This window comes from Nilaparvata lugens, chromosome 6, assembly GCF_014356525.2.
Source record: "Nilaparvata lugens isolate BPH chromosome 6, ASM1435652v1, whole genome shotgun sequence".
Taxonomy (NCBI): domain Eukaryota; kingdom Metazoa; phylum Arthropoda; class Insecta; order Hemiptera; family Delphacidae; genus Nilaparvata; species Nilaparvata lugens.
This window is the reverse complement of record NC_052509.1, coordinates 5,877,089-5,901,293: the sequence shown is the minus strand read 5'-3', so window position 1 is coordinate 5,901,293 and position 24,205 is coordinate 5,877,089. Positions and strand designations below refer to the sequence as shown.

At 31.9% G+C, this 24,205-nt stretch overlaps 1 protein-coding gene across 31 annotated transcripts in view; it reads right to left on the bottom strand.

Moving 5' to 3' along the window:
* Positions 1–24,205, bottom strand: part of LOC111053621 (glucose transporter type 1) — a 220,459-nt gene that overhangs the window by 14,936 nt on the left and 181,318 nt on the right. For 9 of the 31 annotated variants that reach the window (XM_039429993.1, XM_039430003.1, XM_039429999.1 and 6 more), the window contains 4 exons: positions 21,869–22,093; positions 19,222–19,361; positions 12,022–12,051; positions 6,335–6,435 (listed from right to left, as the gene is read on the bottom strand). In XM_039429993.1, coding sequence (XP_039285927.1) covers positions 6,335–6,435; positions 12,022–12,051; positions 19,222–19,361; positions 21,869–22,093 — 496 coding nt within the window. Of the gene's footprint in view, positions 1–6,334; positions 6,552–8,276; positions 9,457–9,787; positions 9,933–12,021; positions 12,052–16,437; positions 16,502–19,221; positions 19,362–21,868; positions 22,094–24,205 lie in introns of those variants that run through there. The other 22 variants (XM_039429995.1, XM_039430001.1, XM_039430023.1 and 19 more) reach the window with 13 other exon arrangements.

Genomic DNA, 24,205 nt, shown 5'->3' with positions numbered 1-24,205 from the left:
TTAGTAATCAGTATTAGTAATTAGAATAGAATTAGTGATTAGTATTAGTAATCAGTATATTATTACAAGTTTGTTTTAGAGCAACTCAAAATATATTCAGATCAGCTTCTAGAACATTTCAGGAGTTTTTAAAATGAATATGGGAACACAAAATGTTGTTTTTTTTTGCTGAAAATGTTTGAATATGCTTGAATTTTTTTACATCGATTTATTTTTATAATAAATTACTGGAGAACTTCCAGTTATGATAATTAATATTAGTAATCAGTATTAGTAATTAGTGATTAGTATTAGTAATCAGTATATTATTACAAGTTTGTTTTAGAGCAACTCAAAATATATTCAGATAAGCTTCTAGAACATTTCAGGAGTTTTTAAAATGAACACGGGAACACAAAATTGCTGAAAATGTTTGAATATGCTTGAATTTTTTTACATCGATTTATTTTTATAATAAATTATTGACAAGATTAGAGAAGAATTGTCTATCATAGGAAATTTCACTCCCTGAACTTGAAATTGAAGAAAAATAAATGGGCATGATAACTAGTCATAGGTAGAGATTGTTGTAGGCCTAGTGTTGATAACCTTCTTCATTCTACAATAGTTTATTGAAAGGTTTTGTAATTAGATACGTTTTGGGCAAATGTTTATTTTTTCCAGCTTTTAAATTTAATTTTCTAAATTATACAATAATAATTTGGAGGTGTCTACTGAAGCAAACTTGTGTCTCATGATGAGTGTTTATGACTTAATTTCTCATAATATAAAATAAGAAAAAATTAAATAATTGAAGAAAAAAAGTACTGAAAAAATGTTACAGATAAAATTCAATCAATAAATTGTCTACTCGAGCAAACTTGTGTCTCATGGAGAGTGTTTATCACTTAATTTCTCATAACATAAAAGAAAAAAAATGAAATAATTGAAGAAAAAACAAATACTGAAAAAATGTTGCAGATAAAATTCAATCAATAAATCTTTGGGGTGAATTATAAGGGGCTCTTTTGTGGGTGTCTCGTCCGGTAAGAGAATGAATTTAAAAAAGAATTGAATTATAAAATTGATGAGCCTAAACAGAGGAATAAAGATAAGGGGGTTCCAGGTTGAAATTTTACGATTATGAGTTTTTGTCTCGAAAAATAAATAAATCAATAGTAATATTAATGGTCTAGAGAACACTAAGAAATAGAAGTGAATGGCAATGAACTAAACCGTTTTCTACATTATAAATTTTAATAAATTATAAAAACATATAATATAAAACATAGAGAAATGTTGAGAAAAATTATAAAGGGATTATTTTTCTAAATGAGTGGTGAAAGAGCGAAAGAGGGTCAAATAAAAATGATTTGAAAATAAGTTATTTTGAAAATAAAAATTAATTAGTTAGAATCAAGTTGAAAATAATGGATAAATAGTTTTTGGTGAGGGTTTTATTTTTACAGATGAGGAATATTAGTTTAATAAGTTTATAATTTTCTTATGTTGGTCTATTATTAGATATCCTATAGGGAACACACATTAGAAAACAATATTGTATTTGCTTTTTGGGATGTATTTGTTTGTTTATTTGAATTAAGAAATAATGTTTTGAAACAACATAAAAATCTTAATTGGCATAGTTATTTTTTATCACCTTGTCATCACCAAATTGTGATTGGAGAAGTAAATCAGGAGAAAAAAGAATTTGAAATATTTTAGACTACAAGTTATGGGGATTTCAAAAAGTTTACAATTTTTTCATACGAATATGGTATTGAAGTTTACGATTTGACAGGGCTATGAAGATAATATGATGAAGAAAAATATCAAAAATGGTCAACAGTATAAGAGACTGGTGTGACAACTACAAGATTTTCATGAATAGCAGATTTATATGGTTGATATACAATGCTATCAGAAATTATCTCTTCAAAAATATAATAACAACTAATGAGAAGTCTTACAGGCTAATCAACTAATATTATCATTTTAAAGATACATGAACAAATACTAGTTAACAAAATGCACAGACAGAAATTGATAAAACAATTATAAAAAGCAATCAATGAAGCAATATATTGTATCTTATTTTAATTAACAAGTCAGTGAAGCGATTATTTTGTGGAGTGATTGGAACATATCGTTTGCCTTTCGATGGCTTGGCATGCTGATCGACGGCTGGTCCCCTCTTAAGAGTTTGTTTTCGTCAGTCTCTTAAGAGACATGAGTACTGCCTCACCAAGCCAAAAATTGAATTATCAAAATAATATAAAATATTTTCAATAATGAAGTTGTTTGGGAATCGAATTCCTAATAGTAAAGAAATAAGATTGATATGATGAGTTTGCTATTTGAAAATCTATAAAAAAATATCAATAACTTTGGAACTATTTGAAATGTGATCTATTTACACATAAACGGGACCTATTCAAGACATTAAGCTTGTTCAAACTGCTTATTTCGTGTTTTCCATGTAAACATGACAAGGGAATATAATTAAGTGATTTTTATTCTATAATACAAGGAAATATAATATATTTACTTCAATTCTACAATATAAATATATTGAATCAAGGTTTTAAGACTCCTAAATTACAAGATCCAAATACTGTGGGCCCAAATAACTACAGTTTATCTTGTAATAATTTTTGAACAAAATGAGGTTGGGTGTAATTGCCAAGAATACATTGTTTTTCAACATTAAATCACAATACAAACTCAAGATTTGAAAAAATAATAATACGGTAAACATGATTATGTCGAGGAATTTTTATGGATTATTTTTTATTTGATATTATTATCTATGTTGGTTGAGTAAATTAATAAACGTTTATAGTCACTCTAGTGTAAATTCCTAATGTCACATTCCACTCAAGTTTCTCTGATATCATGAAAAATTGACATTGAAGGATTTGAGAAAGCATATCGGGATATGAATGGAAATTTACTTGTCATCTATGACAAATATCGGATAAAAACTTCTACCAAATAAAACTCGAGGTTTAATTAACAGATAGATAACAAGAAGTGTATGGAAAGTTATAAATAAAAATTAAAAAAAAACTTGGATAATATTAAATTATGTGGAGATTCAGAATTCATATAGAAGAATGGATCAATGTAAACCTGGAATTATATTTGAGGAAACTGAGTAGGCTATAAAAAGCTTCAGAATTTGTATATAAGAATGAATTAATCTTTAATAGCTACAAATTAATAATGACTAGGGAGACTTAATTTCATGATAAAATAAAGAGTTAAGATGATATAGAGAATGGAAAAATGTATAAAGTATGAAAAAATAGAGAGTTAAGTTAGATATCAATTTCAGCCGGATAAAAAGGGAGGTAGCGTTAGCTTTTTCCGATAACCAAAGCAGATTTTCTGTAAATAATATTCCCAGATAACCCAGAGTTACATAATATGTGACTAAGAGGCAATTTACTAAAATTTTCTGTTTATTAAGTCCTGGGGCCGGTTTCATAAAAATTTTGAAGTCCTGTCATGTACGAAGAGGTCTATCACGCACTAGACAGGTGTCTATTATCACATATTTCGTTGTACTATCCGTGTCTTATGTAAAGGGGCCATATTAGTGCTTCTAATTTCAAACTTGCAAGTGATTTTGAAACAGAAATCAAATTGACGAAGTTCAATTAGTAAAAATTGCATTGAATTATAACATTGTAACAATATTGTCATTGCAGGAAATAGGCGAATAAAAATAAATAAGCTAGGTATTGAAATTGTTAATAGTTATAATAAATATTGATAATTGCATGATTGGACACGTTCTACTTGATTAATAAAGGGCTTTAAATTGGCTTCAGATAAAGAGATGCTCAATGAAGACGAGGAGTTTATTCAAATTTCACCTGAATACTAAAATCAGAATTAGGCTCATTTGATATAGCTATCCAAATTTGTATTGATGAACATTTGAATTCAAAGAACACAAATTATTTTAAAATTTAAAACTTCTGTGATACGTTAGAGCGTTTTATGACGAAGAATATAATCCTATGCTACGCATAATTTAGAATTTCAAGACATTTATTTAGAACTTCTGTGATACTTTAGAACGTTTTATGACGAAGAATATAATCCTTCGCTAGGAATAATTTTGGATTTTATAATTTCTAGACATTTAGAATCATTATAAATTATTGAATAACATTATTATGGGGATATTCTATCACAAACAAAAGAAAGTAGGGTAATTAATTATACAAATAATCAACAATTTGTTCATGAGCTATGTTAAAATTATTTTGAATATTGATTAAATTAGTAAAATTTCAAGTGAAATAAACATATTTTCGTTAATGTTCTGTTTACTTTTTCTTTTTTATTTTATAGCAATAACATTTTTGATTCGGATTTAGTAATGTTTAGATAAATTAATAGAATGGAATTATTGGAATAGATAAGATACAGATCAATACAAAACAAACATATTTCAGAAAAAGAATGAACTGAAACAAAAGAAACGTTTCGAATATGATTGAAAATAAACAAAATATCAAAGCATACTAGTATTATTATAACGATTCACTAGTATTCCTTACACTATATAAGTTTCTTATACAATATCAACACCAAATGTCTATTGTAGCTTGACTTGAAAACATTAACAGTCAGTTGGACTAATAAAGGACGAATTATTAATTAGAGGGAAAAATCGAACAATATGAGAGCATTGAAACAAATATTCGATACAACAAAATTAAAATAGATAGCAATAATTTTATATGGTATGAAGTGATCAATGATTGTTCTCAGGCATCATTTGAAGGCAGTTTTTGGAAAATTTGATCCCATTCTAAAAACCAGATATGATTTTGTTTGCCCAGTAGTTAGTGACCCTGTGTGGCTACTGCACTATTTTCTACAGGGTTGTGCAGAGGAAACGTATGTTTTTCGAACAGCCAGTACTCGTCAACGGGAGAGGGTATTGCCCTGAAACGAATGTTGGCAGACGACCCATACTATGCCATTTCAGTTGCTATGAGCGTTGGAACGTACAACATCGTGTGTTCGCTGTTAAGCAGTTTTTTTAGAAACAATGAATCTGTAGTCACAGTTCAACGCTTTTTCGTCAATATTTTAGAGTTGAGGGTCGATGTGCAATGCCCGATCGAAATACTGTACTCCGATGGGTTGCAGCGTTTAGGAGTACTAGTTCTGTGATGAAAAAGAAACCACCTGGTCTTCCCCGTTCCCCGGAAAGTGTAGACCGAGTCAGAACTGCAGTTGTTCTTAGTCCTAGACGATCGACTCGACGACACTGACTCGGTCTACATTTTCAGGAGTACGAACTGAACGGGAAAGACCAGGTGGTTTATTTTTCATCACAGAACTAGTACTCCTAAACGCTGCAACCCATCGGAGTACAGTATTTCGATCGGGCATTGCACATCGACCCTCAACTCTAAAATATTGACGAAAAAGCGTTGAACTGTGACTACAGATTCATTGTTTCTAAAAAACGGCTTAACAGCGAACACACGACGTTGTACGTTCCTACGCTCATATCAACTGAAATGGCATAGTATGGGTCGTCTGCCAACATTCGTTCCAGGGCAATACCCTCTCCCGTTGACGAGTACTGGCTGTTCGAAAAACATGCGTTTCCTCTGCACAACCCTGTACAAACATGGCCTGAGTTCTCATTCAAGAAATGCCAGATCAATGAAAAAGTCCATTGATCACTCCCACCAATTTGATAATTTTCGATAACATTTTTTTCACTTGTATATATTTTTAATGGTAATCCACCGATCGTGATCAGTTTCATATTGTTTCTATCAACTGGTTGTAAGCATTGTACTTCGAAAATCAATTTTCTCAAGAATTTATTCACGGTATTATAGATTGGGACCAACCATTTGTTGATCAACTGAATATTGAACCTTCATATGATTTAAATTTTTGATGCACAATATAATATAAACACTGGAATAAATTAGTGGCTTCCAATCTTGTATAATTCACTTGCACATATTTGGCATCTACTTTCCAATTTAAAGCATATTGGCATAGATGCATTGAATTACAGTACTTGAACACATAGGAGGTTGGATTAATATTTTCGTACATAAAGAGGCAATAATAATAATTGAATGAGTTGTAAAATCACACTGGCATAAGATGGCATTTAAGGTGAGGTAGTCTCTGCGAGCACATAATATATCTGTTAGTCTTTAGAACAAACAAAATAAGTGGGCAACAAAAGAGGGGTCCAGCCGTCTGTGTGGTGGTGTTGGTGGGGCAGGGGGGCGGTGAGAAGGATAGGGGAGCGAGAGGGGGAGAACTAGAGAGAGAAAGAGAGAAATTAGAGTTGGCTTACATGAGTCAGCCGGAATAGGCTTTTCTTCGGCTACCATTAGAGCTGCAAGCTCAGAAGGGGTGATCCGAGGCTCTAGTGCGTTGGGACAGTTAAGCATGCTCCTGTAAAATAGTTCTCAATCTGTGGGGTGCCGAAACGGGGGGCCTTCTGCGGGGCGAAAACCCCCCCAGACCACCCCTCACTTCAAACCACCTGTCCGTCAAACAGTTCTAGAACACTTGTCAACAAAATTTGAAAATTTATCAATATTCAGTCAGCAGCTAGACATCATTCTTAGTAACAAACTCTTTATCTATGATTGAATTACCTGTTAAACTGATGGTGGTGTGTATGTCGTTGCAACAATTCTAATTCATCAACAAATATAATCTACAATCTAGAGTAATCTATCAGCTTTAAATTTTTGGTGATAAATTATTTGTGTTGGTACTGCAAACTTCAACATTTATGCTTTTCTAGAAAATAAATATTGACAAGGTGGTAAGATGATAGATAGCCTACTCTGAATTTCAAAGCAAATATCAGCATGAATCGAGTGAGTGTATTTGTGAAATGGTAGCCTACTTCAAATTTCAAAGCACATATTAGCAATCTATTTTTAGCGAAAAATGATTTGTAGTGGCGCTACAAATCTTAGCAATAGTAGGCCTATTGTTTATTCATGAATGAATAATAATCAAGGAAAAACTTTTGCGAAGTTATACTCTGAGCTTCAAAGCGAATATCTACAATAAATTGTTTTTTTTTAATAATGTCTGTGTTGGGAGTAAAAATGAGCAATAATGATTTTGTTGATGGATACCATAGCCACCTCTAATACAAGGCCCCGATATTGCAACGTCGCAGTGTAGACCTGGAATATAATACATGATTGGTGAAAAAGATCAGCTGGTATTTTTTAAAATCTTTTTCACCAATCATGTATTAGATTCTAGGCCTACGCTGCGACGTTGCAATATCGTAGGCCGGGGCCTTGTATTAGAGGTGGCTATGATGATACTGTTTATGTGAAAGTGATTATTCTTATTGGATTGAATGATTATAATCTGTAAATCCTTAAATTGATTAATAATAATTTAGTGCAAATATGAACAAAAAAGTGAAGTAGGTAAATAATTATTGCTGATACGAGAGATAAACATAGTATAATAGGATTTATTAATTTTTTAAGTAAATAAGTTTGGTGTTTGGATGTATGTGAGCTTGCTATTCAAGCGCGAATTGGATGATAATGAATATTGTCACTGAATTATTGTACTCAGGATATTCTCAGTACTTTATGTCACTAGAGGCGATTTCAAGTGAATACTAAGTTCACTTGAATTGTCACTTAAATTATTGAATTGAATAGTTTGCTGCGAATATATGCAACTATTCAAGTTGCAAACTACACTACAATTTAAATCAAGAGTACATTAGAATTAGAAACCTTCATCCATCAAAAAATTCTTATGTAAGAAGCAAACAAAATTATGAAAATTAGAAGGCAAAAGTAGATTACAATAAAATTAAAATCTGTATCTTCACAGAACCAATTCAAACTTATTATTACAGCTAAACTTATTGAAAAACTTAGGATTGTAAGCTGGGTTTACACCAAAGTTATTAAGAAAATGTTAATAACTTAATCTTTATAGATTCTATTAGATTGAACGGACTTAACAAACACATACGTTCATCATGTGTATGATAAGTTTTGTTCAATCAAATAGAATCTATAAAGATTAAGTTATTAACGTTTTGTTAATAACTTTGGTGTAAAAAGTATCATAATAACAGAATTTTGATCGATGAAAAACAAACTTTTTTGAAATTCATTTTTTTCTGTTTAAAAAATAGCCTACTTTTTCAAAAACCATGCATTAATAACTTTTAATAGAATTATTCACTAATCAATATTATTTAAATTTATACTTGAATAATGAGAAAACAAAAACTCAAATAATTTAAAAAACTTTATTGCTTTTTACTCACTATAAATAATAATCAACATAGATATTTCAGCTCATTAAAATATAAATCTGATATGCAATAACAGATTAAAATAAGCTATCAATATTGTAATGTAAAGAATCACAATAGATCGAGGTGATATACTGTAAAATATTGAATTAGAGGTTTAGAAAGCAGGATTAATTTAAATTGGTTGAACGAGTCAGGTGAAAGGCTAATGGAAATTAAACTGATGAATTGAAGAAAGAATTAAATTATAAGAAAGAATAAATGGGAGAAATTCAAATTGAGAATAGAGAATAGAATGAAGGAGAACCGTCAATGGGATTTATAATTGAGAATATAAATTATAATTACAATTTCAATTATAATTGAAAATATCATACAGATACCCAGATAAAAGTTTAAAAAGATTAATAAAAATTAACAAAAATTATAAATTGAAGTAATGATATAATGAACCTATTTGAGCAATAAGCGTTACTCGTTTGCAGAGTAATAAAAAAAGAAAAATCTATCAAAGTTGTAATATTGATAGTAGGCCTAAAAATAATGAATTAAAAACATTGATAGCTACATGAAAATTCAATGATAGAATACCATAATGTATCACGAAATAATAGAAATGTTTCAATACCATAACATTCTTGTAAAAAGGCTTCAATTATTTCTAAAACTGTTGTAAAATTACCACTATTTATAAAAGCTATATCTTTTGAATGTCATGAGATCTACTTATCAATACTTGGAAGGTGATTTTCTAGTGAATGAACCAATACTGGAAACAAAATTGGGTTAATATCATTTTTAAAGTTGAGGACTTGAATTGGATAAACTACGGTATGATAAAATGAACAATATGTTAGTAAACTAATAGAAATAATCAACAGAACAATAGAATAATAAACTAAAGAGTAAAATGATCTAAAAATAAAGAATTTGATAATAAACTAAATACAAAGATGATAAACTAAACAATAAAATGATAAACTAAACTACAAAAATAACACAAAAATTCACAGTTACCAAGCAGAGCTTTGATATGTTTCCAATTACAGTATTTGAAAATTCGAAATTTTCTTAGAAAATAGTTGCCAGTCTATCAAAAATAGTTTTAGTTTCACAGGTGAGGCTCTTTCATATTCTCCTCCTTTTCCTCTTCAGCGGTTCTGAAATAATCAGAATATTCACTTTACTCATTTTTATTCAACTTTTCTTTCATCCTTTCAACTTTTCCACCTCCACCATACTGTAGCCATTTACCAAGGTTAAAGATTATAGACTTTCCCGGCGAAAAAATTGAAGATTATAGACTTTTCAGGCGAAAAAATTAAAGATTATAGACTTTTCAGGCCAAAAAATTAAAGATTATAGACTTTTCAGGCGAAAAAATTAAAGATTATAGACTTTTCAGGTGAAAATATTAAAGATTATAGACTTTTCAGGCGAAAAAATTAAAGATTATAGACTTTTTAGGTGAAAAAATTAAAGATTATAGACTTTTCAGGCGAAAAAATTAAAGATTATAGACTTTTCAGGTGAAAATATTAAAGATTATAGACTTTTCAGGCGAAATTGCTCTTATAACAATCAGTGTCTTTGTTATAACGTGCTGCCAATAAATTTGGCAACCATCACCTTTCCCCTGAAAGCAGCCAATATTTAAATGTAAGCAATATTAACATGAAAATTAGTTTTTAATGTGTATTTACAATAAATAAAACCAATTGGGAAAAAAAGAAAATTTGAACAAAAGTGAAAGAGATGTAACATGAGCAGTAAAAGTTAGTTTGTGAAACGAAATAATGATTGATGAAAAAAAATAAAGGAAAATATGGATTAGCCTATCACCCAACACAGAAAAATAAAGGATTAGAAATGCCAGTCCTAATTTAATAAAGTTGGATAAAGTTAGAAGGTAAAATCTAGAAACATTGTAAAATAAAAAGTGGTCTATGGAATAAATATTTGAATATTAGATGAGAATATCAATTGAAAATAGAGTCCTGTATCAATAAATTTAACTCTTCAGCTATAATGGAATAGCAACCAATAACATTAGCCATATACTTTGAATAATATTACAGACTAAAATGAACTTTTTCAAATAATTTTTTTCGATTACTTATCAAACACACTTTCCTTTCGATTGACCTCGCCAAACAAGAGGTTATCCGTCTCGCGAAAGTGCATGCTTATTCTATAGTAAGTCATTTATTTTACAAAGTATACCCGAATTAACTAAACATGTCTATTAGAACAGTTAAGTCTGATACTTTCAAACGGTTCTTGAGAATTTTCTTGGCCAAGCATCCATGAACAAAAATCGGTCTGATTGGTTGCTGAACAATCAAAGCGTGCTTGCCAAGAACGTTCTTGAGAATTGTTTGTAAGTCTTAATAAAATAGGTTGAGACTTGAGCTTCCATTCTACCAAATTAATAACGGAATTTCCAGTTTGTGTCAAGTTGATAAATTTAAGCAAGCCAATGTGACTGAATGTATTCAATGTAAAAACGCTGCATCAGAAATTCTATTAATAAGGTAACAAAGTATCAAAGTATAGAGGCAAGGCTAATAAAACCTAAGCGTTCAATATTTAGACCTTCACCACTAAGGCCCGGTTGCACCAAAGCCGGTTAGATTTTAATCTTGATTAATTCCACGAGAACTAATCAGTGAAGCCGTCTTATCAAAAGACATGACATTCCTTACTGGAAGACATAATCAGTCTTATCAAATAGATTCTCTGATTGATTCTCGTGTAATTAATCACGGTTAAATTTTAACCGGCTTTTGTGCAACCGGCACCAAGATTGTGAGAAGGAAGAGAAAAGTTTTGTAAAAACTTTTTAAACTCTATTATAAGGAGCTAACATGGGTTCGGTTTGACAAGAAAAATCCCTATTTAAATTAACAAACTTTGTTAATCCTATTATATTGAGCGAGCAATTTCTGTATATCTTTTTATATCTGGTTATCTGGTTATTTATGTCCAATGGATCTCGAAAACGGGTCTAACGATTTTCACAAAATTTGGAACATAGTAGGTTTATGATATACAAATTCGATTGCACTAGGTCTCATCCTTGGGAAAACTCGCTGAACGACATTAAAAGGATAATTCATCCTTGGCTTAAACAGCTGAGACTTTCGTCGTCTTTGGATAGTAAAAAGTGAGCGAGTGATTCTGTGGAAAATCAAAATATCGCATCCACGAAATTCATAAGCTGACGTACAGCCAGCTGTAAAATATAAACACGATCATTTTAGAGAATTGTGTTATGTTTATCAATAAATAAAAATAACGGACGAAGCTCGGTGCCCCGATATTTTTGTTATTGAGAGTGCTATTTCTCGAATTGTGCTATTCTCAAAAGTTGGATGAAAGGGAAAATCAGGAAAATCGAATAATGAAAAGTGACCAATTAAATTGAGATATGAATATCAGTAGAATATACATTCATTTTATCAATCATTTTCTTTTATATCAGCAGTGTTGTCACATTTATTATATCTAATCACATAGGAATGCAACAGTGCATGGAAAAGTCATTATTTCGCACAATCTGGCAACACCGATATATCGTCGGCGGGAAGTTCTCAGCCTCAACTTATCCCATCCAAACTTATCCATACAGTTCTAATACACAGTTTTATTAATTCGAGTATATTATTAGATAGATAAAGGAAAAGAAGAAAAAGCAGAAGAGAAACTATTAGGAGTTGACTTACCCGTAGAGCCTGCTATCTCTTAGACTGCCCCTAAACGCCGAAAATGGCAAAAAATAAAGAAACGCATTAGCAGCCGTGCTGGTTAGGTTAGGTTAGCTCAGCTAGCATACATTCAATGCCAATCTAGTACCAATATATTGTAACTTAAATAATAATCTACAACTACAATACTACCTGTATTTCTGCTTGAGAAACCACACCCCATTGAACAACACAAACTTCCACCATTTTTCTATGAATACTGTACCTTTTTTAACAAAATATGTCAATTTTTATCAGAAAAAATAAGCTGCCTAATTAAAAAGTTTGATGGTACGGTACTTGCTGCATAGTGGTGCAATAAAATTGTCATAGTCCTAAAGAAACAGCCTAAAAGCCTTCTAAACGTTATCAACTTTTTTATTTTGATCAGATGATTACTCTATCAAAAAATGTATGTATAGGTAACTTACTTATTATAGAATTATTCATTTCAATCCATGCAAGAAAAGCCTAACAATATTGTCATAAATCATACAAAACAATGATGCCCATTACAGGCACCTGATGCCTATAATGTCTGATGCCTATAATCGAGATGCAAACACTCAATTGGCATTTCATTTTATTTTGTAATAGTAGGGTTATAGTATATATATATAATATAGGGAAAATAGTATTTTCCCATGTTGTAAAATTTGTATTGCTTTTATTATGCTTTTCTAAGATGTTGTAATTTTTTTACTTCTGCCAATAAAAACATTTCATTTCAATTGGAATTATTGGATGAATTTAGCACCGTTGAAGAATTTAATTATTAAATGATTTTTTCCAGAGATAGGTAAAGTATAAAACATTATCCACTCCCAACAGTCAGCAATCTTTATGAATGGAATCGATGCTAACCATTCAAACAAGGCTGACAGATTGATAAGAATCTCATTATAGATGTGTGATATCCCATGAGTATATACAGACTTTTGCGCAACGAACACACGAATTTCGCTTTTAATCAACTGACTATGTATGTACGAATGAAGGTATTGATGTAGGCTAGCCCTACGTGGATATCATGTGAGCACGGTTGTCAAGGTGACTGTTTTAGCAACGAACGTTTACAAGTAAATAACTAGTTGAAGTTAGAGTTTTAAGTTGGATTTTGATGAGAGATGTTCAAAGATTATGTTATTTTTATTTTTATCTTGTTCGATGTAAACTTTTAATAAATAAAGTGACAATTAAAAAAGCACATTTACAACAGTATGATAAGCATAGCATCAGCTGATGAGCAGTGGAATGCATGTGTTTGTGGCGCATAAGTGTGTACGCAAGTTTTTACACAGCAAGATGAGTTTTGAGGCGTATTTACGGTATCTCGTTTCAGTGGACCGGTCGAAACGATCAGGTAAACCGGATAGTGTAAACCTGACTTAGCGTAAAGCATTACTAGTTCCCAGCCTATAACAAACCTGAAATTCTCATTCTACATTTACTGTATTTATTGATTATTCAATAATAGAGTCCTTGAAATTTAGCAATGAATGAATTTGTAGGCTTGAAAGAAGACAGTTCACGGTTATAGGGTATATTCCTATAGGGCTAACAGATAGTTTTTTAATAGACATACTAGTACCATTTATTCTTTTTCCTACAGTTACATTGAAAAGTGTCCATTGCTGCACTGATTACAGAATGCAAAGAATCACTTTTCCGCTCTAGTGCGGGAAAAATTTTTCTGCACTCCAGATTTGCAACATGGCAACGCAAAATACTTAGTAGGTTATATGGAGCAACAGTGCAGCAAAATCAAAATGAAGTTGGTAACAGTGACTGCTGTGGCTGCTATAGTGAGCAGAGGTGCAACCAAGCACAACGCGCTAATTATTATTCATTATATATTATAACCAAGGACAACGAGGACTTTAGGATTTTAGGATTAAGGTTTTTATCAATAATAAAATTACACCGAAAAACATTTGATGCATTTCAGGCAATTTTACCCATAATTACCCACTTCTCATATTCAATGGTAACTGTAGGAAAAACTTAATGTGAAATACGTGCGCAAAGTTCCTCTGCTGCACTCAAGAAACCATTCCGCCCTCGCCTACGGCTCGGGCGTAAACGTTTCTTTCGGTGCAGCAAACTGTCACTTTGCGCACTAGTTGCACAAATAACTATTTCAACAATGAAGTGAATAAAGATTAGGCCAACACCCTTTATTCTTTTTCAACAATGAAGCGAATAAAAGTTAGGCCTACTAGTAATTCTAAAAAAATGTGAAGTATATTTATTTTCATTTTATCCCATCTACCTGAAACTGGCACCTACAGCTACATACTGTCAATAATGACTTTCAACAGTTTTTATTAAAACTTTTCTCACAAAGAATTAATTATCCCGACTAGACCTATATCTTAATCATATAACAGCGTGTAGAATTGCTATACAATAACCTTATATCTACCAAATTGTTTGTGAATTGGGCCTACTATGGGATAGCAGACATTGAAAATGTTGGATTTCTGTAGATGTTAGATTTCCACTGATTATTTTTTCACAGACAATAGTTTTTAATTTTTTCTGTAGTATTTTCAAAGTTCCAAATTGGGTACTACACTATAATCTAAATAATACTATAAGGTATTAATGGATAATGTATTAAACTGTACATTGATAGCTCGAGTAACTGAAAAATGATGGTTTCAATTTATTTACTTAAATTTTGACTGCATGTCGGGTTAAATACATATAGAAAAAATGTGTTAACTGAAAGAATTGATAAGTTTAATTACAAAGCCCTGAAAAGTATTGGAACCTTAATCCTAATACACAATACAAAGTAATATTATTAGAACCTCAATAAAAAAGTAATGAATGCCTTAGTATTGAATTTCAATTTTTGTAAGACTTCGAAACAGCATATCCTAATATAAAAACGGATTTTTGAGTTATTGTATTACCGTAACTTGAAATCCATTATGAAAAATTCGCAAAAAACATTAGCAAAAGCATAATATGAATTATCTAATTCGCGAATTGTAAGCACCGAAAAAGCAGCCATATTATAATATTATATATCAAACACATGCAGATCAATGCAGTCACATTGTCAGAATATAGTTTAGGAGATTGATATTTCCAAATATCTTATTCAAATCTAAGTCAAAATCTGGTTTTTGTTAGAAAAAAGGAGGAACACTGAATATGAATCCCTGTCTTGTTGGAGTTCTTTTTCAAAGTAGTAATCTCTTTTTGTAAGTAGGCTTGATCGAAATTGAAGTGATGAAAACAATGAAATTTACTATCACAATCAAAACCGGTCGAGTTTATAATGTATTATAAAAATTTTCTTGAATCATTTCATTTACAAAAAAGTTCCAAGATACGCAATAAGCACAAATCATGAGTTTGTATGATCACAATTGTGTTTCTATTTTGAATGACTACTACTTCATATCTACGATTTTGTTAGATGAAATCACCAAGAAATCGAATAAAGCTGGATGAGACGTTTCTTGTTTCATCACAAACTCTTTGAAATAATTTCCAATAGTATCAAAATTCTTACAGTTATCATAAACCCTGACAACAAGATTATTGTAGTTCACAAAAACAACAGAGATCTAAAACCGAGTGTCTTGTAACTCTTTTTGGTTTAAGAACAAAACGATTATAATCTGTCAACTAGGTTACTTGCATTCAAATCACATTGGTTCACACAAAATAAAGTCAAACTTTCAAATGAAGAGAGCTGGGAAGATTACATTTGGACTTTTCCTATGAAAAATATTAATTGAAAGGCTTTTTCTTTGAGCGTTCTGAAAAGTTTCAAGTAGGTACCGGTATCTAACAGACTATGGGATGAAGTTATTAGACACAATATGCGATTCGAAATTATTTAGTAGATTTAAACTTAAAATATATATTTGGTTTTCTAGACTCGGGTTTCAATCAAGAATAGGAATGAAAATGAGCCCTTCAATACAAATCTATTAAAAATGTGCCTCAAAGATGTTTGAAACCAAGAACAAAAATAGACTCACAGTTTGAATGTTGCGGCTTTAATGAACATGGAGGATGATAAATCAAACCAAATGGACGAAGAAAAAGGACAAAAAGTGGACTTCATGGAAGTGGAATTGATGGGGAAATAGTTTTGGCGACAGTTTTTGAAATAAAGTGCATGAAAATTGATGCTCTGATGCCATCACGGTTGAAACAATACTTTTACAGGTCCAATCCACTTGGAAACAGAATGTCTAGCTCATAATTTGAGATGTAACAGTGGGAAAAATGGGAGACTCAACGGACTCGGAGAGAAAAAATAGATTTTTAAAGAAATAATCACGCGATCTAGAAACAGACACAGTAACAGAAACCTAGACACACAAAGATACTTTAAAAAATCTATTTCGTTTTTGAAAAGCTACTTACAAGGTAATGAGATCAGATGCCGGAATTTGGGACTTAACGCTACGTGTGATCATCCCAACAATGTCTGTAAAATGGCGCATTTCGAAACTGGATTAGAAAACTGGCTACATAATGTATTTCAAATATCGGGCTCTTATAAACCTAACAGATTTTTTCCAGTTCTCTTGAACCACGATTCGCATATGAACGATTCCCAGTTAATTAACTCTACCAATCGACAGGGTAATAATAATTTTCTGTTCTAAAACTATTAAAAATATCTTTGCAAGGATGGGTATTCTTAATAAGTTTGTAAAATTGTTTAAAAATTTATCAATAATTGTGGAATAAAATTGGACCCCCTAATTTACCCAACTGGATTCTATTATATTCTAGCTGAAACCTAGGGATTTCAATAAATGTTTGCTGCCAAGGGACCAGTTTTTCCGAAATGTGGGATTACAGTAATAATATTGAAACATTTTTGTGTATCCCACTTATAAAGTGATTGATTACGGCTAAGATAACTTATGAAGTGCGTTCTGACATAGCCTACTCATATCCTACATTTCATCATACAATTTTTCTAAACTTCTGAAGGGGGCCCGACTAATTGGGACGTTTTAGAAAAAATACTTTTTCCTACAGCTTGATAATAAATCTAAAAAGGTTAGTTTGAAAAGCTTTCCTACAGTAAACATCAATGTTTCAAAGTTCAACATTTTCTCCGACACCCTAATTAAAGGTTAAGTGGAAGAGGGGGCTTCTATTGCCTCAATTTCGCCCACAACACTTTTGAAATTGTCAAGTGTAAATAAAAGGCATTTATCTATTCATCCAATTATAATTATTCTTCAAAGCAAAAAATAGTACACTTCTAAAGGTGCGTACAGATATACGCGCCGCGAGCATGAGCAATTCACTTTCAATCAGCTGACTATATCTGTATTTCTACAGAAACGGTATAAGATATAGATATAAAAAGCTTGGCATCAGCTGATTAAAAATGAATTGCTCATGTTCGCGGCGCGTAAATCTGTACGCACCTCTAGGTTCGTTTGCTCAACATCAGTTTAAATCAAGTTTAACTTAATCCAGGATGAAACTAGGGTCACGTTTATAATGTGTTACATTCCAGTTAACCACCAGCTTACATGCAACCACCGCTTAAAGTCACCTAAGAATATAAAAATTTGTAAATCAGAATACCAGAACTTAGATTTGTTATTGAAGGAGTTCCATTGAAGATTGATTATTTGAAAGTTTTTGGCATTCGTGGATGTTAGAAAAATGATTTTCTCTATTTGTACAGGTTCCATCTAAATATGAGCCCTCGCCAAAAATAAGTATCCAAAATTAATACAAACACATCATATCCATCTGATAAGAGTGATAAAGTCATTCAGCATCATCCCAATTCTAAAGTTACCTATAGATTGTTTCAAATTAGTAACAAATCGTCTATACCAGGAGCATTGGAGTGTAAGTCATTGATGAATCTATGCCGTTCATTCTTCTGGTTATTCAATGATAGTAAGTCATTATTTTCAAACAAATGAACTCTATCAGCTGTGATTCTAAATGCGATATTATTATATTATTATCGTGAGCAGTATTACTCTACAAGTGAATTAGTTATCAATTATTTCAAAGTAGACATGCTTCGTAAAAACGTGAGTTTATCTACAGTGAGTATTGAATCATTATTAACAGCACCAATGCACTATGCCTAAGCATTTATGTACCTAAGTATCAGATCCAGTACTGCTATCAGCATAGAACTATGTTTTCATATAATAATTCACTATTAAGAGTTTTCTAAAAATTGTTATTTGTTTTCAGACTCTATTTCATGAAAGCTTATCATGAGATAATAAAGGTGTAGTATGATCCAAATTGAACGATTAAGGTTAGTCTACCTTCAAGTCAGGTCTATTTCAAAAAAATCTGTATTGCAATTTTCAACCATCAGAGTTGATCAAGGGATAAAGGATAAAGCCTTTCTCATTTTTTGTTTGTTTCAAAATAGCTTCCAAGAGACTTTTATCAGAGTACAGGAGTTCTTGTCAAAGGATTGTTGAGAAAGAATGTATGGAATTCTTAAAAAATTAATTAATCGATATTTTGATAGACAAGTTTTTAGGTTCACTAGAGATTAATATTCTGTTCAAATATATTTTGAAACTTTTTTTAAAATTGAATTTGAGCAGTGCAAAGAGCCACTGGAAAAACGAGAAATCTGCCAAAACCTCATGATTTTTCAATAAGTACTTAGTAGGTCTATGTTTCAAACGAATGACTGCATTTTTAAATGTTATTATTTATCCATTAATAAAAACAATCTAAAACTTATACCCTTTTATTAAAACATTTTAAAAACTTTAAAATATTTTAACGACTAGTTTCGACCTACTTTGGCCATTTTCAAGTTAAAATGTTTTAAAGTTTTTAAAATGTTTTAATAAAAGAGTACTACAACTTTTATGTTGTTTTTATTAATTTGAATAAAATAGCCCCTATAAGTGAAGTGATTCTATTTATCTATCTATTTATCAATTGAATGAAGCAAAAAATATATATATTCCAAAAAGAAGAAACAGGCAACTGCCCAAAAATTCTTCTAAAATGTTTTGATCAACTCATCAGTTTAAAATTTGAGTAGTGCATTTTTACTAGTGCTCCTGGCATAGCTTTAGAGTGATGTCCATCTAAGATACATCAGCTAGAGAAGAAGGAAAACAGACGAAAGAGAGAGATGGATAAATGCTGTGTGAAGCGGTTGGAGTGAGAAGAAAACAATCTTACCGTCCGTTACTATGCCTGAACAGCGCTAAAATCTCTTCGAAAGTTTTGTTTTTCGTTTCCGGCACCTTCTTGTACGTGAAGATCCAGAAAATAGCTAGAAAAACGCTGAATGGCAAGAACGTGTAGTTCTCCAATGAGTTCTGTAAAAAACAATGTTTAAAGTTTTACAAATTTTCAAAATATTAGGAGATAATCAATTGAAAAGCTTTGGTAAAGTTGTTGAAATGAATTTGTTCTACATAAGAATATGTTGGAGAGAAATAGGAAAGGCTCAGCCTATTTTTTCCTCCAATGTCATGATTATTGACCGAGCGAAGTGAGGTCCAAGATTCAAGTCTACGGTTTTGCATTTCTCTTTATGTTAATATGTTTGTTTATATTCATGTTCCGCATTTACAGCGAAACGCAGCAATAGATTTTCATGAAATTTGATAGGTATGTTCCTTTTTATACTTCGCGTCGACGTATACATACGGTTTTTTGAAATTTTGCATTTTAAGGATAATACAAAAGGAAAAGGAGTCTCCTTTGAACGCCAATATTACCGTAAAAATCAGACTTTAGAATTATAAATCAGCTGTCTAGTGGATTATAATACTACCCGTTCAAAAACATTGAACATCTTGAAAATGTATCTTTCCATCAACGTTGTAGACAGTTGCAGCCAGACCTGATAACAGCGCTCACGCTCACATTCCGGGACGACACGTCACGGTAAAATAGGACAAAAAGCTCTATGTTTATTTAGGATTTTTTCTAGACAATTTAAATTGATAAATTATTTATTAATTTTTGAGAGAACATAACAACAGGTCAATGTAACTTACTGAGCGCGAGGTCTACTGTTCACAGAGCTACTAGTATTATGATTGTAGTATTTTGTACAATAAATGAATATTATTATTTCAATTGATTTTGATTGCTCTCAAACACTATTTTATTATTTCACTGTATTTTTCCAAATTCTAAATATCTAATTGTAGCCTACACTGCGGAAAAATTTTTCACCTATAGTGAGGTCCACGTTATAATGGCAGAGGAGAAAGATAGGAGAACAACGTTGCCGATCCTCTGTCTTGCCAATGCCCTCTATAGACGGTAGCTGATACAGGTTTACTGATGTAAGATCAACTGTTCATTTAAAATAATCAATTATACTTTATTAAGCAAGAAATTATATTTTTCAATAATTTCATAATTAAGATGAAATATTTTGTTAATCAATTATTAATTCTACATCTTTAAAAGATAATCTGGCATAGCGGATAGCGCTATCTCTTTCTCTCTTTGCTCTGTTGCCAGATCGTCTTTCAGCAATGTAGAATAAATAATTAATCAACAAAATATTTCATCTCAAATGTGAAAATTCATTATGAAATTATTGAAAAATATAATTTCTTGCTCAATAAAATGTAATTGATTATTTTAAATGAAAATGAGCAGTTAATATTACATCAATAAACCTGTATCAGCTACCGTCTATAGAAGGCATTGATAAGACAGAGTATCGGCAACGTTGTCTTCCTATCTTTCTCCACTGCCATTATAACGTGGACCTCACTATAGCATCTTATTCTTCAAATTAGTCAAATTATCTTACTAAGTTAGATATTGTCAGTTACTATGCTAGTCGATGCTGAGAATAGTAACTATGCCCTAGCCTTATAATAACATAATGGCCCATATGAATAAAACCAGAGCAAATGCTCATGAGCAAGAGCATGGAGAATAAGGTTTTGCTCATGAGCAAAAGGTAGAAGCAAAAGCATTTGCTCATTTTTATATGAATAAGCTTTACCTCTTACCTCATGCTCCTGAACTCTGGAGCAAATGCTCACGTATTCTAAAGATTTTTCATCAACTGATTCGCTTTTGTAGCCTTACTTTGTTTTTATAGCTCACGGAAGCGCTAAATATGCAAGTAGAGGGCACCGCTTGTGTTTGCGCCGTCTTCTCTGTTTTCTATTTATGGATAGAGTTTTAGGTTAGTTGAGTTAAGAATTTTGAAATAAAAGCGTGAAAAAATGGCATTCATCTCTATAATGATCTTCAGCATATTCTTATAATATCAATAGCCTTCTTATAATCGTCTACACTCTCATCTTCTTAAATGCCTATTCCCTATTTTGTGATGGCTATCTTTATATCTTTTGAATTTATTCTTTTGTAGGAATAATGATGATATATTATCATGGTTGAATCTAAAAAGAGTTTTATAGTTCTCAACTATTGGTTGTGATCGTATCTGGTATAGTTTCCTCTTCCTCATACGAATTATTTGAGCCATTTTACTATGAGCAAAAGGTGATAAGCTGCTCTAGACTAGACTCACATTTTTTGAAGCATTTGCTTCAAAAGTTGAGCAAATGCTCTAGTTTATTCATACAATTTTGAGTATAAGCTTTTACTTTTGAGCAAATGCTCAAACTATTTTTTGATGAGCATGAGCAAAAGGTTTTGCTCACGTTTATTCATATGAAATGAAGCAAATGCTCCATATTTTAGAAGTATAAGCAAATGCTCAACTTTATTCAAATGGCCCATTATGTCTTTCTGTGTAGGCCTACTACATGTTATAATAGCATATACAGAGTGTTCAAGAACTCCCTGCCAATATTCTAGGGCATTGTTGTTATTTGCAACTTACCCGCATAGTCGGAAATCCGATACCGACGAGGAAGTTGGCGAGCCAGTTGACAAGCACGGCAATAGACATGGCGGCCGGCCGAGGGCCCTGCGAGAACAGTTCGGCGGTGATCATCCACGGAATGGAGCCGGGGCCCAGCGCAAAGAACACCACGAAGCTCAGTGTGGACACCACCGACAGATACGACATCCAGTCTATCATCTCCTGCACATAGCCGAAAAACTCCTATCAACGGCGTAGCACACAGTTCACGCCAGGCGATCGAAGCACAGGTCCAAACATGGTTCAGAGTTAGGTTAGGTTAGGATTGCTCAACACCCATACTCTAATTTTAACAACTTCCGAATTGTAATACACGTAATTGTATTCCGTATATTAAGCTCTACATGTTGGCCCAATGTCGACCAGCCTTCACAGGCCTTCATTCGGCACAGGTCGGGCCACAGTATACATACAGTATGGAAACTCGGCTAGTAACCTGGCGCAAAAATCCGCCATCTTGTTAGGAAGTTCCGCATTGTAATACGTAAGGTACACGTTATAATGGCAGTGTATGATTGATAATAGTGTTGTTATCCTTGTCTAGCATGCAACAAAACAGATAGCACTATCTCTCTCTAGCTTTGCAATGTTGTCTATTTGCCAGAATATTTTATATTTACTTTTGACAGTGACTGTACAGAAGTAGACAAACAATCCTCAGCCGCTATGTTTTATTTTGATTTATAACAAAATGCTAAAGTAGAGGAGTCGTATAATTGATTTTGAATGTATTTTTGAATAAATGAAATTATTTTCAGATATTACCGTATGAGAAACACAAATTATACTTGAAATGCAACTTTAAAAGTTAATAACTTTGAGACCATCCTAGACTTCGCCCATGCTTCAGTTTACCGGAAAAGGTTAGGCCTGCACTGGTACCGGTAGGCAATAAATAATATCAAAATCAAATAGCTTTTTATTCACAAAACATAATACAAATTCATGAAATTCATTTACACATTTAACAGTGAATACTCTCCACAAAGACTTGAGTCTGTGAGTGGAGAGTGAGTTCTTTCAAGTTGATTGACATTATGTTCTCATGTTTTGTACATATTATAATTAAAACTATTTCAATTGAATCAACTAACATTCATCAGCAAATCAAGAATATAAATTGCACAAAATTGGTACCGGTAGGCTATAAATAATATTGAAAGGTTATTTCAGAATTATTTCCAGCGAGATTATGTTATTATAGATAGGATTTCTATTTTTAAAAGAAATTGGAATAGAATACCTAGCGAATAGCTTTATTGCTGTTGTTTTGAAGTTCAGATTGGTGAATCACAGCTTTTCAAATTAGCCGCCATTTCAGGTTTGTAAATCTGATCTCAGTTATGAAAGCAAAGTTTACAATCAAATTATTAAATATTTTATTGATGAATTTTTATTAATTTTATATGAAATTGATAATTTAATCAAAGGAATTAAATTCAATATCAGATCAAATTTAATGGGATGAATTGAATAACAGCTGTGTACACTCAGTGGCAAAATGGAGTCAATTTGGCAACGTTGTTCTCGTATCTTCCTTCACTGCCATTATAACGTGGACCTCACTATAGTATTGATGGGAGGTTCGGATCACTTGACTGATCCGGATCAATTGATAACTGACGCGAGCCAATCAGAAGACCAGGATTAGAGCTTCCTAAGGTCACGTGACGTGTCTAGTATTTGTGCCATGTAAAAAGCATTGGTTGGATAAGCGTTTGATTGACAGTTTCCATTCTGTATCTATTCTGTGGTCGGGCCAGCTAACTTGGCCAGCAACTGGGCTAACATGTAGAGGTGCGTACAGATTTACGCGCCGCGAACATGAGCAATTCACTTTTAATCAGCTGATGCCAAGCTTTTTATATCTATATCTTATACCGTTTCTGTAGAAATACAGATATAGTCAGCTGATTGAAAGTGAATTGCTCATGTTCGCGGCGCGTATATCTGTACGCACCTTAAATGTGGCTTTATACGTTTTACTCCAATTCGGAAGCCATAAAGACTAAAGTATATTACAGTGACTTTAGTATAACAGTGTGGTCACGAGGAGTCTTGTTTTAATGGACCGATTACTCTTTGGCAGCCATTTTGGTTTACGGTTTCCATATTATATCACTATTGCATTGGAAATGGTTAATTGTACTCATAAAATCTAATTTGAATAGGCTGATTGAAATTCGGGGAAAAACAGTTTTGGGCTGTGCCTGATGTTCCTTCCATTATTTCAATATTAATTGTGTATAATTCCCTCAAGAAATAAATGAATGAATAAATGTATTGCTGAGTAGC